At 42.8% G+C, this 15,873-nt stretch overlaps 1 protein-coding gene across 1 annotated transcript in view; it reads right to left on the bottom strand.

The window, feature by feature from the left end:
* Window positions 1-288: 288 nt before the first annotated feature.
* The window catches only part of LOC126109709 (charged multivesicular body protein 5), a 41,242-nt gene continuing 25,657 nt past the window's right edge, over window positions 289-15,873 (bottom strand). Inside the window, exon 5 of the mRNA XM_049914762.1 lies at window positions 289-1,549. Within this exon, the coding sequence (XP_049770719.1) occupies window positions 1,499-1,549 (51 nt within the window). The 3' untranslated portion in view covers window positions 289-1,498. The remainder of the gene's footprint in view (window positions 1,550-15,873) is intronic.

Below are 15,873 nucleotides of genomic sequence, written 5' to 3'. Positions count from 1 at the left end.
GTTTATGACATCTGACTGTTGTTGCATATTTGCAACAATTATACTATGAAAGATAATAAGCTTAGGAGATTATAAACAAAACAATATTTCAAATTTTACTTATGTTTCTACTCCACTGGAGCTCAAAAGAAACACACACTACTCTATTTTCAACATCATGCAACTGATGTTAAAAGCATATATGGGTGTTTCTGAACGCAATGTAATGTGTCCACCTGTTCTTCAAAATTACCTGGGAAGTTTTCAACTAGAGTGTCATCAGGGGGAGTATGAACCCTGAGCTTCGTATTTTATTTTGGTTCTTTTTTTTTAATACAGAGATCAATGCCAATGAATTAATCAATGCACAAGCACTTATTTTGTTAGTGCGTATAAAAAACAGTTCATTATTACGGTAAATTTGCAACCTTTTGGCCAAGCTGACAATTACATTTTTAGGCACAATATTTTGAATACTGTCCAAGTCTTCATCTGATATTGTGAGCTATAGCCTCTGGACTTCAAACTAGACCATTAATCATCAAAATCGTGTGCAACTACGGAACCGTTAACTCGACTAAGAAACTGGAATTCAATCATTCTGACTACACCTCAACAACTGAAAGTTCATTTTATTTAAGCGCAATAATACTGTGCTCTAACACTGCTGACACACCATAGCTTACGCAAATGCTATTTCTGAAAATTATCAATCTCACAACTAGTAAAAAATTGTGTTATTCTCTGAGACATGCACGACTCTTCTCTGTCTGATGTGGCATCACAGCATATCAACAAAAACATGACAACCGTGTCCTTTTTCTTAGATTTCCTTCATTTATAAATATGTTGAGGTTATCAGTAAAAGTCCAATAAAAACAGAACCACATTCAAAAATTCACTGTTCAGATTCCAAAATGTGTAGGTTCCTTACCTTGGCTAATCAGATATCCACTCAGGCTGCATAGTCACTTGATTTTTAGAACATTCCCTTAATGGATAGGTGACATTCTTAATGACAAACCTTAATGATTTTGTGAATCATATTTGCAGGTAACAACGGATATTTAAAGTTTGTGTGAAAGCACGCTTAATAACTAATACAGAAATGTTTAAAATACAGATGTTAGTTTATACAAAGAATAAAATATATAGCAAAATAACAAAACAATAAAGACTACAATTACTTTTGATTAAAAGAATACCTTCAGGTAAATAGCAGTTTCAAAATGTACACAATCCTTCAAGATTATCACTTCCAAAGAAAAGGTGTACAAAATAAAAATTGTGTCTTATTTCATAGCTTGTAACCATCATCACATCAAAATGCTCTTTAATTTATGGTTAGAACAAGCAACTATACTTTCTGATATTTAGCAGGAGGCATCACCACATGAACAAATTCAGAGTGGCCGATATTGCTTAATTGTAACGATCATTATGGCTGTCTCACATATCAAGAAACGTTCATAAGTTCTTTTGGAAGTAACGTGCACAGTTTACAAGTGACATCACAAAGTTATGATGCAGGTATTTGAGGCAGACCAAATTCATCCACAGGTACACCATCCTGAAAAAAGAATGGAATTTTTGTCACAGGTGATAAAGAAAAGCAGTCATTCAGAATTGAAAAACAGTATTTCTACATAAGATGTATTTGTGAGGTACAATCATCATGTATTGTTGACACCCTTAAGCAATATTCTAAAATGGGACACACAAGTGATTTGTAAGCAGCCTCTTTTGTAGAATAATTCTATTTTATCAGTATCCGGTAGAATAATCCTATTTTATCAGTATCAGGTTCAACACTCAAATATTGTCTGACACCATCGTGATCTTATTTAATCTGATATGAAAATTTAAAGACGTGGTATTTAAGAAATGTTTGTGCTGTATTCATTGTATATTTCATTTAGGAAATTCAAATATCCATACAGATTATAAAAATGGATGTATTTACATGCATAGTATGTAAATATACAATGCATGAAATATACAGGGTGACTCTAATTAAAGTTAAAGTTTTAAACCACTGTAGAAGTAACGTCACTGGTCAGAACGATGTCAAAGTGCAACGGAATATTATCGGAAGAGGAGGGAAAAAGTATGGCAGAAGAAAAATAAATAGTTATAAATGTAGCACTCTGGTGACCTCGACCCTCATGAATCGAAACATGACTGCATGCGTCGTTTCATGATTCGAGGGTCAGCAACTGATAAAAAAAAAAAAAAAAAAATGGGGCCCCGGGGGTCCCAAGGTCGCGATGGCGGCGTCACTGTCCCGCTGAGATAATTTGTCCTTTTAGGACAATTATCTGAGCAAGCACCTACGCCAGCAAAAGGTTGCCCGACACGTGCTGTTTGATAACGTAATGTATATAAAAGGTGGTAATAATTTATTTAGTGTAGTCAGCACAATGTCTTGGGTAAATCAGTATTTAAGCACGGGCAACCATGGCTCTATACAATACGATGGAGGTGTTTTATATCCGGGACCTGAGGAAGACATTGAAATGGCGGAAAGAATTCCATTAACAAATGTTAATCGTTCACGTAGCAGTAATGATATTCGAACAGTGCAAAGAGAGGATGCTGCTACTCGTATACGGTATGGAGATAATCCAACATTCGATGATCTGGATACGAATGGCGAAACAGTTGAATTTGAACGGGTGCCAGAATCAAGGCCAGAAGAAAGTAACATTGGCGTGCAACGGCGCCGCCCAAATAGACCACTAAAACGCGGTGCTGTAAGCATCATAGTACAATAGTGGTTGACTACAAATGACAAATGAATCACACAACAATGCCTAAGGTGTACATTTGACACTAACAAAACTGTTCTACTCAAGTGTGCTTTGGTGTAGAGGTGTGATACTGTCAGTTACGTAATCCCATCCACCACAGCAAGGTCATATCACATCATACGAAAAAAATATGTTTTTAATTGTCCTGAGGCCAAAAGCTGCATAAAAAGCATCCATCACATCGGTTTTTAATTCTCCTGAGGCCAAAAACTGCATAAAAAGCATCACTCAAAATCAAATCAGATTATTAATTTCCACGTGACTGGCGCAAAAGATGTTCAATATGCTGTCCACCATTTTCTTCAACAAGTTGAAAACCAGAAACAGCATGTTCCACAACTGATCGAAGCGTTTCTGGGGTCACATTCAGATTGTGTTGTGCAATGCGTGCCTTCAATGCAGCTAAGTTTGCAATCGGAACACTGAACACAACAGCTTTCAGATAGACCCACAGCCAGAAGTCACACGGATTAAGATCAGGTGATTGGGACGGCCTTGCTGAAGGGAAATGGATGGCTGATAATTATAGCATTTCCGAAATGGCATTTCAGCAGCTGCTAAACTGGATTTGCAATGTGCAGAGGTGCGCCATCGTGTGTAAAAATGATCCCATCCATACATCCACGCTGTTGGACAGATGGAATGACGTGGTTGCGCAAAAGGCACTCATAGCACTTACCAGTGATGGTACAGGTAACTGGACGAGAAGCACCTGTATCTTTGAAAAAAATATGGCTCTATGACAAATGATGCTGTAAACCCGCACCACACAGTGACCTTTCAGGATGAAGTGGTACTGGACGATTTGTGTGTGGATTTTCTGTTGCCCATATTCGACAATTCTGTGTATTGACATACCTGTCAGATGAAAGTGGCCTTCTTCTGTCCACAGAATCTTCCACAGCTAATCATTGTCCACTTCCATGCAAGTAAGAAATTCTAAAGCACAGGTCTCTCTTGCTGGCACATCAACAGAAAGCAACTCGCGCACATGGGTGATTCTGAATGGACAGGAAAGAAAAATGTTTCATAGGATTTTATGCACCATGTTCACGGGTATGTCCAATGTTCGGGCAATTTTCTGTGCACTGTACATTTGCACACCAGCACCCTTTTCCTCCTGCATTGAAGTGGTCACTGCTTCCATTGGCGTCGAATCAGTTCGTTTCCTCCTCCTACCAGGTTGCACACCAAAAGAATCTGTCTTTTCGAATTTCCGAATCATTTTCTCCAGACCCACAGCACTCATTGGACCAACGCCTTTTTTCAAACCCTTCAGTGAACAGAACTTCTGAAGAACAACATGTGCACAGTCATCATTCCTGTAGTAAGGCTTTACAAGCAAACGTGATCCTGCACTGAGACAGTCATGGTGAATGTCACAGATGCAAAAGGAGGAAAAGCCATGTACCCGGCATGTTTATACCAACTTCAATAGGTCGTGTGCATGACAGATGTCTTCATTTACGTAATCTGACACCATCGCCATCTATTGATCAATTTCCACACTTTTTTTTCTGCTATACTTTTTGCCCCTTTTTCGATAATATTCAATTACAATTTTACGTCATTCTGGCCAGTGGTGTTATTTCTACAGCGTTTTGAAAGTATAATTTTAATTATAATCACCATGTACATTGAATACAGCATGAATGTACGTACGTGATGCATGATACGGCGGTTTTTCATGCATCTCAGTTTTTTATCTCCTGAGTTATGATAGGTAGGTGGCTCTTACCCCCACAGCAATTGTTGCCTGACAGTATGGAAGATGCGTACCAAGTTTGGCTGAAATCAGTCCAGTGGTTTGGGAGGTGTGTGTGTGTGTGTGTGTGTGTGTGTGTGTGTGTGTGTGTGTGTGTGTGGGGGGGGGGGGGGGGGGAGGGGGGGGGGGGGTGAGATCGCGCGCGTGCGTGTGTTTCTGTGCAACTAACTCTTATTTGCAATAAATTTTGCAGACAGTTTCCACATACGCTGCTAGACTGTGGTATCATACACTGTTCAGGAGATATGACATCATAAACACTGAGATGTGTGAAAACCTGCCACACTGCCCATGACGACCAACTATTCACAACACATTTTGCAGACAGTACCCACATATGCAACTGAATGTTCATATACAAATATATAATTATACTACACACAGTTCTACATCTACATCCATACTCCGCAAGCCACCTGACGGTGTGTGGCGGAGGGTACCATGAGTACCTCTATCGGTTCTCCCTTCTATTCCAGTCTCGTATTGTTCGTGGAAAGAAGGATTGTCGGTTGGTGGTGTTTTAGGGCGAAGAAGGATTGTCGATATGCCTCTGTGTGCGCTCTACTCTCTCTGATTTTATCCTCATGGTCTCTTTGCAAGATATACGTAGGAGGGAGCAATATACTGCTTGACTCCTCGGTGAAGGTATGTTCTCAAAACTTCAACAAAAGCCTGTACCGAGCTACTGAGCGTCTCTCCTGCAGAGTCTTCCACTGGAGTTTATCTATCATCTCCGTAACGCTTTCGCGATTACTAAATGGTCCTGTAACGAAGCGTGCTGTTCAAGAGACACAATGTCATAAACAATTAAATGTGAGAAAAATGTTTTAATACATCTATTCTTTATAACTAAGACACTCCTACAGTCAAGTCAGCTTAAGGAAATCCTCAACACCTGGCAGCGCTTTTGAAAGTTTTCAGCTGCGAAGTGCAGATGGCTCTAGAAGAAAACAATAGTCAGCTATAGAGCTAAGAAGAGGCATGGCACAGAGATGGTTACAAAAAATTTGGATACTGTGCTTATACATTTGTTTATTATACATATTTATTTGTACAAATATTTCGTAACTTCAAAGGTGTTTTCATGGATGCATGAAAATGAAATTTTCTTGATATTACATGATAAAGGAAGTTCATTTTTTTTGTTTTCGTTTCTAACAGAAAATTGGCAAAATTAATAACCGGGCAATGCTGGGTTTGTCAGCTAGTATGATAAGAGAGGTGAGATTAAGGCACACAGCGTCGCATCAGCCTTCGAACTGAGTCAACGTAGCCTTCTCCTCCTGTACCAGCCTCTTCCTCTCTGAGTAAGATTTCCACACAATGGCCTCAGTTATCTGTTCCGTATATTCCAGCCTCCTCGTTGATCCAGTGGGGACCTTCTCATTTCTTATCTGCCCAGCTAGTTTTCAACACCCTTCTACAGCATCATATCTCAAATGGTGTGATTCTCTTCTTTTCCAGTTTTCCAATAGTCTATGATAATTCAATACAATGCTGTACTCCAAATGGACGAGTTGTGACGATAAAGAAACAGAACTCACGCTCTAACTGTTTATTGAAAAAGCTTACACAACTGAAACGCCCCATTCAATGGATTCTGCTCTCAGATCGCTGCACCGGTCCATGTGAATTTGCCATTGTTGGAAGCAGTGCTGCAAGTCTTTTTCTGTTATGCTGTTGAGGAGTCTCGTTGCTTTTTCCTTAGTTGCATCCACTGACTCTAATCTTGTTCCTTTGAGTACGGATTTCAGTTCTGGGAAGAGAAAGAAGTTGCACAGTTCTACATCAGGTGAATACGGTGGATGTCTCATCACTGGAATGTTGTTTTTTTGCCAACAACCTCTTCACAGACATCGCATTATGAAACGGCGTGTTGTCCTGATGAAGAACCCTGGAGTGATTCTTCCACAGGTATGGTCTCCTTGGTCTCACACATTCATTCATGTAGCGTCTTCAGAACAGTTACATAATAAGCTTGATTGACAGTCTGACCTTCAGGTCTTTAATCAATGTAGATAACCCCTCGGATATTGAAGAAAACGACAATTGTCATCAAACCTTTGTCGTGCCCAAATCATCGCAAAAAGTCTGTCTAATGGTTTCCTTATTGATGCAGGCAAGTTCTGAAATTGCTGGAATGCTCAGGCGGTGGTCTTCTCGAACATTTTTACTGACCGCCTTCCAAGTGGAAGAATGGCCCAATTTTGGATCTTCAATGTCATCCCTACCATCCTTGAACCTCTTAACTCGCTTGAAAACTTGTGTACGAGATAGACACTGATCACCATAAACTTGTTTCAACAAATCGCAAGTTTCTGTGGCTGATTTTCCAAGTTTTGTGAGGAATTTGATGTTAACATGTTGTTCACTTTGGAGCATAGCATAAAATTCTGACAGAGCTCGGACACACGGCCTGTTTCTAAGAAAGCTCACAGCCAGACTAACCACCACAGCGGTGTGACATTTTGTACACATGTCATGGGAGACCCAAGGTTATTCCCCCACTCTCCTTTCTGTCATCAATAAAGCCAGAGATGTGCACAACCAGTACAGTTTCTTTATTGCCACATCTCGTATATTCTCGGAAATTTCCTCCTCAAATTAAGTCCAATGTCTGATATTGGAATTTTTTTTCCCCCCTGGGAATGTCCTCTTTGCCTGTGCTAATCTACACTCCTGGAAATGGAAAAAAGAACACATTGACACCGGTGTGTCAGACCCACCATACTTGCTCCGGACACTGCGAGAGGGCTGTACGAGCAATGATCACACGCACGGCACAGCGGACACACCAGGAACCGCGGTGTTGGCCGTCGAATGGCGCTAGCTGCGCAGCATTTGTGCACCGCCGCCGTCAGTGTCAGCCAGTTTGCCGTGGCATACGGAGCTCCATCGCAGTCTTTAACACTGGTAGCATGCCGCGACAGCGTGGACGTGAACCGTATGTGCAGTTGACGGACTTTGAGCGAGGGCGTATAGTGGGCATGCGGGAGGCCGGGTGGACGTACCGCCGAATTGCTCAACACGTGGGGCGTGAGGTCTCGACAGTACATCGATGTTGTCGCCAGTGGTCGGCGGAAGGTGCACGTGCCCGTCGACCTGGGACCGGACTGCAGCGACGCACGGATGCACGCCAAGACCGTAGGATCCTACGCAGTGCCGTAGGGGACCGCACCGCCACTTCCCAGCAAATTAGGGACACTGTTGCTCCTGGGGTATCGGCGAGGACCATTCGCAACCGTCTCCATGAAGCTGGGCTACGGTCCCGCACACCGTTAGGCCGTCTTCCGCTCACGCCCCAACATCGTGCAGCCTGCCTCCAGTGGTGTCGCGACAGGCGTGAATGGAGGGACGAATGGAGACGTGTCGTCTTCAGCGATGAGAGTCGCTTCTGCCTTGGTGCCAATGATGGCCGTATGCGTGTTTGGCGCCGTGCAGGTGAGCGCCACAATCAGGACTGCATACGACCGAGGCACACAGGGCCAACACCCGGCATCATGGTGTGGGGAGCGATCTCCTACACTGGCCGTACACCACTGGTGATCGTCGAGGGGACACTGAATAGTGCACGGTACATCCAAACCGTCATCGAACCCATCGTTCTACCATTCCTAGACCGGCAAGGGAACTTGCTGTTCCAACAGGACAATGCACGTCCGCATGTATCCCGTGCCACCCAACGTGCTCTAGAAGGTGTAAGTCAACCACCCTGGCCAGCAAGATCTCCGGATCTGTCCCCCATTGAGCATGTTTGGGACTGGATGAAGCGTCGTCTCACGCGGTCTGCACGTCCAGCACGAACGCTGGTCCAACTGAGGCGCCAGGTGGAAATGGCATGGCAAGCCGTTCCACAGGACTACATCCAGCATCTCTACGATCGTCTCCATGGGAGAATAGCAGCCTGCATTGCTGCGAAAGGTGGATATACACTGTACTAGTGCCGACATTGTGCATGCTCTGTTGCCTGTGTCTATGTGCCTGTGGTTCTGTCAGTGTGATCATGTGATGTATCTGACCCCAGGAATGTGTCAATAAAGTTTCCCCTTCCTGGGACAATGAATTCACGGTGTTCTTATTTCAATTTCCAGGAGTGTATTTGTTATGTTCTCCTCCTTTGTCTGCCACGAGTCACTTTGCTTCAAAGGTATCAAAATTCCTTTGCTTTACCTACTACAGGGTACCAAATGTTTATGTTCACTTTATTTAATCCCATTTTTGCTACTCCTCACTACTTTCATCTTTGGTATACCGTGTGCTCAGTAGGTTTCATTATTCTCAACAGGGCCTGTAATTTCCCCTCCCTTTGACCAAGGATGGCAATGTCATCATCATATTTTATTATTGATATCCTTTCATAGTGACTTTTAATCCCACTTCTGAACCTTTCTTTTTGTTTCCCTCATTGCTTCATCAATGTACACATTGTTTAGCAGTGGCAAAAGACAGCATCCCTGCTTTATACCACTCTTAATCCTATCAGAATCTCTCTCGATCTTCCATTCTTATTGTTCTCTTTGTTTTTAATTTGTCATAGGGTAATTCAAAATGAATATAGCAACTACAAATGGCTATAACCACTTCATGGATAGTGATACATTGCTAATAATTACAATGTCGAAAAAGTTCAAAATTTCAATCATAGCCCACGTGTTTGATTGGTCATACTAGATAGATGTGACGACTAGATAGGTATGACGATACAGTTTTCTGCTCCTGGCCACCTAGATCTGTGGACCCAACAACCGTGGTTTTCTTTTTAGAGGAATAAATGCATTTCTAGTGCCCTCACATCAATGACTCCACATATGCTACAGAATGTATGGCATCAACTAGTTTTTGCTAAACACTGTGTGTGTGACCAAAGGGAGTTACATAGAGTACCTATAAAGTAGGTACAACAGGACCTTCTTTTTCATTCTCTGCAATAAATGCTTGATCACTATGCACTGAATTTTTAAAGAAGCTCATAATTGCTATATTAATTTTGAACTGCCCTGTACAATATCTGTCTTTTCTATAGCTTATATCTATTTTCCCGATAACTTTGAACATTCTTCAACATTTTATGTTGCTGAATGCTTTATGTTTGCAAATGCTAGGAAGATATTTTGATTTTTCTTGCTCCCATTTTTGAGGCAATGTCACAACAGCCTCTTAGCTTTTCCTAAAGCCAAATATTGTCCTCCAACAGATTTTCAATTTTCTGTAATTATTCTTGTCAGCAAATTGGATGCACTAGCTTTTAAGCCAATTATGTGATAATACACATTTAGCTGCATCTACTATCTTGAAGATGGTGTGGATGATATTGTTCCATAAGTCCAGTGGTAGGTCTCAGTCTAAGTGCCTTAGATTCTATGTCATACAGGTCAGAAGAAGGGAAGAGTACAGCACATCCCACATGACCACGTCTAAGCAAAGCACTATGATGTTGACACCATCCCTTGATCTGATGAATGCTTTACCTCAGCAGTTCATATGTCATTTCCCCCCCTCAATCCATATGTGAATAGAATAGGATAAAAAGTCACTAACAGTATGAAGTAACCTCCACTACACACCGTATGATGGCTTGCAGATTATGTATGCATTTGTATGTGTGATTGAGCATAATACTATAACTGATTCAGGAATTCAATAAACAACAGAATATTCTCACAGCTGGCTTGTTGATTTACCCTGAGGGAAATTCTATCTTCCAACAATTATACAACTTTGCAGGGTTGAATTTATCTTACAGCTCCCTGTTCTTGATTCTCTGCACCAAAAGGATATTTACGTGAAAAATCTTAACTGAATAAAGTTCATTAAGGCCATGGATAAGACTGAGTCAAGTAGTCAGGGATTTTGAGAGTTTGCAGGAAAGCAATTACCATCATATTTCTATGGTCGATGAAGGGAGAGCTTGGAAATTAAGTCCACTACAGTGTGCATCACATCTACATCATACTCCAAATGGTGTGTGGCAAAGGGTACTTCTGGTACCACTAACTGAGCTCCACTTTCCTGTTCCACTAGTTCATTGTTGGTAAAGTCTCTGTATTAGGTCTAGTTTCTTGGATTTTCTCGTCACGGTCATTTCGAGAATTGTATGGAGGAGGAAGTAACATGCTGTCCGACTCTTCCCGGGAATCGGCCACTTGAAATTTCAATAAACCTCTCTGCAATGCACAACGTCTCTTATAGCGTCTGCCTCTGGAGTTTATTGACCATCTCTAAGGCTTTCACATCAACTAAACGAACAAAACCCACCACTTTTCGTTGGATCTCTCTCTCTCCCTCCCCCCCCCCCTCTCTCTCTCTCCCTCCCCCCCTCTCTCTCCCTCCCTCTCTCTCTCCCTCCCCCCTCTCTCCCTCCCTCCCTCTCTCTCTCTCTCTCTCTCTCACTCCCTCCCTCTCTCTCACTCCCTCCCTCCCCCTCTCTCTCTCTCTCTCTCCCTCCAACTCTCTCTCTCTCCCTCCCTCTCCCTCTCTCTCTCTCTCTGCCCCCTCCCCCCAATCAGTTGTATGTAGTAATGATGCCAAATTGACTAGCAATGACCAAGAACCAGTTGAATTAGCATCATGGTAGCCACTTCCTCTGTGGATGAGTTACATTTCCTTAAGACTATTCTTCCTATGATCTAAATCTAGCATCTGCTTTTCCTATAATTTGTTTCATGTGGTCTTCCACATCATCTTTCTAGATATTTTATGGTAGATATTGTTTCCAGAAATTTGTCATCAATAGTGTAGAAATTCACTAGCTGTACGTAGTGGATTTATTTTTCTATGTACCTGCGATATGTTACATTTACACTCCTGGAAATTGAAATAAGAACACCGTGAATTCATTGTCCCAGGAAGGGGAAACTTTATTGACACATTCCTGGGGTCAGATACATCACATGATCACACTGACAGAACCACAGGCACATAGACACAGGCAACAGAGCATGCACAATGTCGGCACTAGTACAGTGTATATCCACCTTTCGCAGCAATGCAGGCTGCTATTCTCCCATGGAGACAATCGTAGAGATGCTGGATGTAGTCCTGTGGAACGGCTTGCCATGCCATTTCCACCTGGCGCCTCAGTTGGACCAGCGTTCGTGCTGGACGTGCAGACCGCGTGAGACAACGCTTCATCCAGTCCCAAACATGCTCAATGGGGGACAGATCCGGAGATCTTGCTGGCCAGGGTAGTTGACTTACACCTTCTAGAGCACGTTGGGTGGCACGGGATACATGCGGACGTGCATTGTCCTGTTGGAACAGCAAGTTCCCTTGCCGGTCTAGGAATGGTAGAACGATGGGTTCGATGACGGTTTGGATGTACCGTGCACTATTCAGTGTCCCCTCGACGATCACCAGTGGTGTACGGCAAGTGTAGGAGATCGCTCCCCACACCATGATGCCGGGTGTTGGCCCTGTGTGCCTCGGTCGTATGCAGTCCTGATTGTGGCGCTCACCTGCACGGCGCCAAACACGCATACGACCATCATTGGCACCAAGGCAGAAGCGACTCTCATCGCTGAAGACGACACGTCTCCATTCGTCCCTCCATTCACGCCTGTCGCGACACCACTGGAGGCAGGCTGCACGATGTTGGGGCGTGAGCGGAAGACGGCCTAACGGTGTGCGGGACCATAGCCCAGCTTCATGGAGACGGTTGCGAATGGTCCTCGCCGATACCCCAGGAGCAACAGTGTCCCTAATTTGCTGGGAAGTGGCGGTGCGGTCCCCTATGGAACTGCGTAGGATCCTACGGTCTTGGCGTGCATCCGTGCGTCGCTGCGGTCCGGTCCCAGGTCGACGGGCACGTGCACCTTCCGCCGACCACTGGCGACAACATCGATGTACTGTCGAGACCTCACGCCCCACGTGTTGAGCAATTCGGCGGTACGTCCACCCGGCCTCCCGCATGCCCACTATACGCCCTCGCACAAAGTCCGTCAACTGCACATACGGTTCACGTCCACGCTGTCGCGGCATGCTACCAGTGTTAAAGACTGCGATGGAGCTCCGTATGCCACGGCAAACTGGCTGACACTGACGGCGGCGGTGCACAAATGCTGCGCAGCTAGCGCCATTCGACGGCCAACACCGCGGTTCCTGGTGTGTCCGCTGTGCCGTGCGTGTGATCATTGCTTGTACAGCCCTCTCGCAGTGTCCGGAGCAAGTATGGTGGGTCTGACACACCGGTGTCAATGTGTTCTTTTTTCCATTTCCAGGAGTGTATTTACGTTCAGGGTCAACTGCTGGAGCCTGCACCATTCATCAATTCTCTGCAGCTCACTCTGCAAATAGGTAATGTCTTATGGCATTGCTACTTTCTTATAGACAACCACATCACCTGCAAACTGTCTTAAAGAGCTTCTGACACTTTCTAATAGATCATTTATATACACTGTAAACAGCAGTAATAGTCGTATTTCACTTCCTTGGGGTACTTCAGAAATTATCTTTGTGTCTGTCAATTTTGTCCCATTAAGAGCAACATTAAGAGTGACATGTTTAGTTCTATCTACAAAGAAGTCTTTAATCCAGAGGAAAATCTGGTCCAATACTCAAAAAAACTCTATGTTTTTCACTAAACGGCAGAGCGAGTTGTCGTCAAATGTCTTCCTGAAGTGACGGAACACTGAATCAACTTGAGCACTGCTGTCTACAGTAATATGGATCTCGTGGAGAACAGAGCAAGCCAAGTTTCACAACAGAAGGTGGCCTAGTTTTGAACCATTCTCCCTTCCACTAATCTCCAGCAGCTAATCAAGTTTCGTCTTCTTCCACACACCTTGCCAGGAACAGGGCTGGACAGTGATTAACACTCTAAGGCAAACTGCTACATGGGCCTCACTTCAGTGGTGATACAATCTTTCTCACTGTCCCCTCACAGCTGCCATGTGTATGCAAACCTTGTCCTCGTCCGTGTTTACTACAGTTATCGTTCTCTGCACAAAAGTACCTTCCAATACGTGTACTACAACTTCCTTGGAAGAACTTTGGTAGAAAACTACAAGGCTCTGGTGGCAGATCTACAGCAGTGCCATTAGTGATTACTAAATAACACAAACTTTAAAGTCCATACACTCAAATCTGGGTTTAATTATCGACCACTGGGGTTCTTTAAGGAAGAAACACGAGGAAATTTTGAAGATTAAACAACAGTAGCTCGAATGAGGACTTCATCAGGCGCTGCATGGATCACAACCACCTTGTCAGTGTTAACAACAAAAGAGGGTCACCGCTGGTCGACGAAATAGACATCTATTTCTGTTGCAAATTGATTTCAATCACTACCTGACCATCATCAGGATTAGTATTGAAGCTCCATGGACTCCTAAATACAAGCAGTAAGACTGCAATATCTGCACATATCAATGAAGAGTACATATCATTTGTACCTTCTTGCCTAACAAGTACTCTTCATCAAACAATGGAAACTCCAGGTAGGAATATCAATGATGTAGGAAAAGACACATTGCTACTTGCCGTAAAGAAGACATGATAAGTTGTGAACAGGCACAATTAAAAGACACTTACGTAAAGCTATGGGCCACAACCTTCATCAGCAAAAGAGAAACATGTACCACCATTCATACACATAACCAAGCACGCCTCATGCTCACATGATCACCAACTCGGAGAGCTTTACAAATGAGTTTGTGTCAAGTATTTCACCTTAAGCTTGAAACAGTCTAAGTGTTCTTATTATGAAACACTGGACAGATATAATCTGGGTAATTTGCACTCCATTTTAAGCAAAAGCTAATTTTTCATGCATCTCAATGTTTATGACATCACATCTGCTGAACTATATGTCGTACACTGACATAATTTTGTAGGTATACTCAGTGATATATATGAACATTGTCTGCAAACTGTATTACAAATAGAGTACGTGGTAAAGTAATAAATTAAAATGTCGTGCCTGATGTTGAAGTTTTACTGAATATAAAAATGTTTTAACTGATAAAAAGTTTTCATTTCATCCTTTTTTATCATACAGGTTTGAAATTACATCTAATGTTTGTTGAAAGTCTCTAAGTGCTACAATTCTCAAATAGTGGATGAATAAAGTCTAGGTATTTTTGCGCCATCAGTTACGCTGCGTCAAGACCAACACTGTTTCTAACTATAACATTCATATTATTGCCTTAAACTTTTAATATAAGATGATTTCTCTTAATGAGCAGATTGTGACAGCATTTTAAATTTGTCAATCATTACACAAAAAACGGAGAATAAAATTTTTGTTGACCGTGGAATCCATTAAAATAGGCAAACTGCAATTGGTACTGTGATAGTTGCATACAGGAAGAGGTCCCCACAGGTGGGATCAACTTTTTGAAACCATCTGTATAGTGATGTAGATTAGGGTCCCAGATATCTCACCCTGTTGCCATTCACCCCAGTGGACTATCATTTATGGGTAATCAACAAATGTAAACTTTGTAATTCTGTGTGATGTTACAGAGCCATAAAATAGACAGTCCTAATTAGAGAGTCATTTTACCATAGTGTTCAATGCACATCTGTAATATGCAGAGGGTTATAGGTCCAAATTTTGGTAGGTGCTTCAAAACTTTTTTACAATTGTTATTTCAGTGATTTTGTTAGTTATTTTTATTCAGTTACTTGATTTAAAAGTATTTTTTTTTAATTTTTAATCTTTCGTCACAGCACTTCTTTAGTCAGCATATCAGCTTTGGCATTTGCTCTTACTTTTTCTTCCTAGCATTCCGTTTTCATTTGGAATGTGCACCATTCCACACTGTTTCAACTACCTGGGTGACACTGTGTCATTACTGCAAGTACTACGAGCAACCACCTGTACGATCTCCGGGCCTTTTTTCGAACTCCTGGCTGTTGGTCCGAGTTTCAACTTGCAGAAGACCAAATTTTTCAACCATTCCCCGAGTATCGGCGTCACACCGTATCATGGCAGGGCATCCAACTCCTGGTGATTCTTGTCAGGGCCATTACTGATCTGCCCTGTCCCTTGGCATTGCAAGAACTGCAGGATTTCCTGGGTGCAACTGCCTATCACACCAATTCATTCCCAGGGTGTCCACAACTGACCACCCCCTACCTCTACTTCCACCTTTGTCTGCTTCCTTTGTCTGGTCTCCACCATGTGACCAAGCCATCACCATGCTGAAGGATCGTCTCAGGTTGGCACAATGTGTAGCTACTTTTGATCCCACCAAAGCATTGCTTTTGGCTATGGGCACTTCGCACTATGGTGTAGGGGCAGTCTTTGCCCATTGCAATATAGACACCTCAGAGCGGCCACTGGTATTTCCATCCAAAAATCTCAGTCCAGCATAGGTC

Source organism: Schistocerca cancellata, chromosome 12 (genome assembly GCF_023864275.1).
Source record: "Schistocerca cancellata isolate TAMUIC-IGC-003103 chromosome 12, iqSchCanc2.1, whole genome shotgun sequence".
Taxonomy (NCBI): Eukaryota; Metazoa; Arthropoda; class Insecta; order Orthoptera; family Acrididae; genus Schistocerca; species Schistocerca cancellata.
This window is presented reverse-complemented; position numbering and strand designations above follow the sequence as displayed.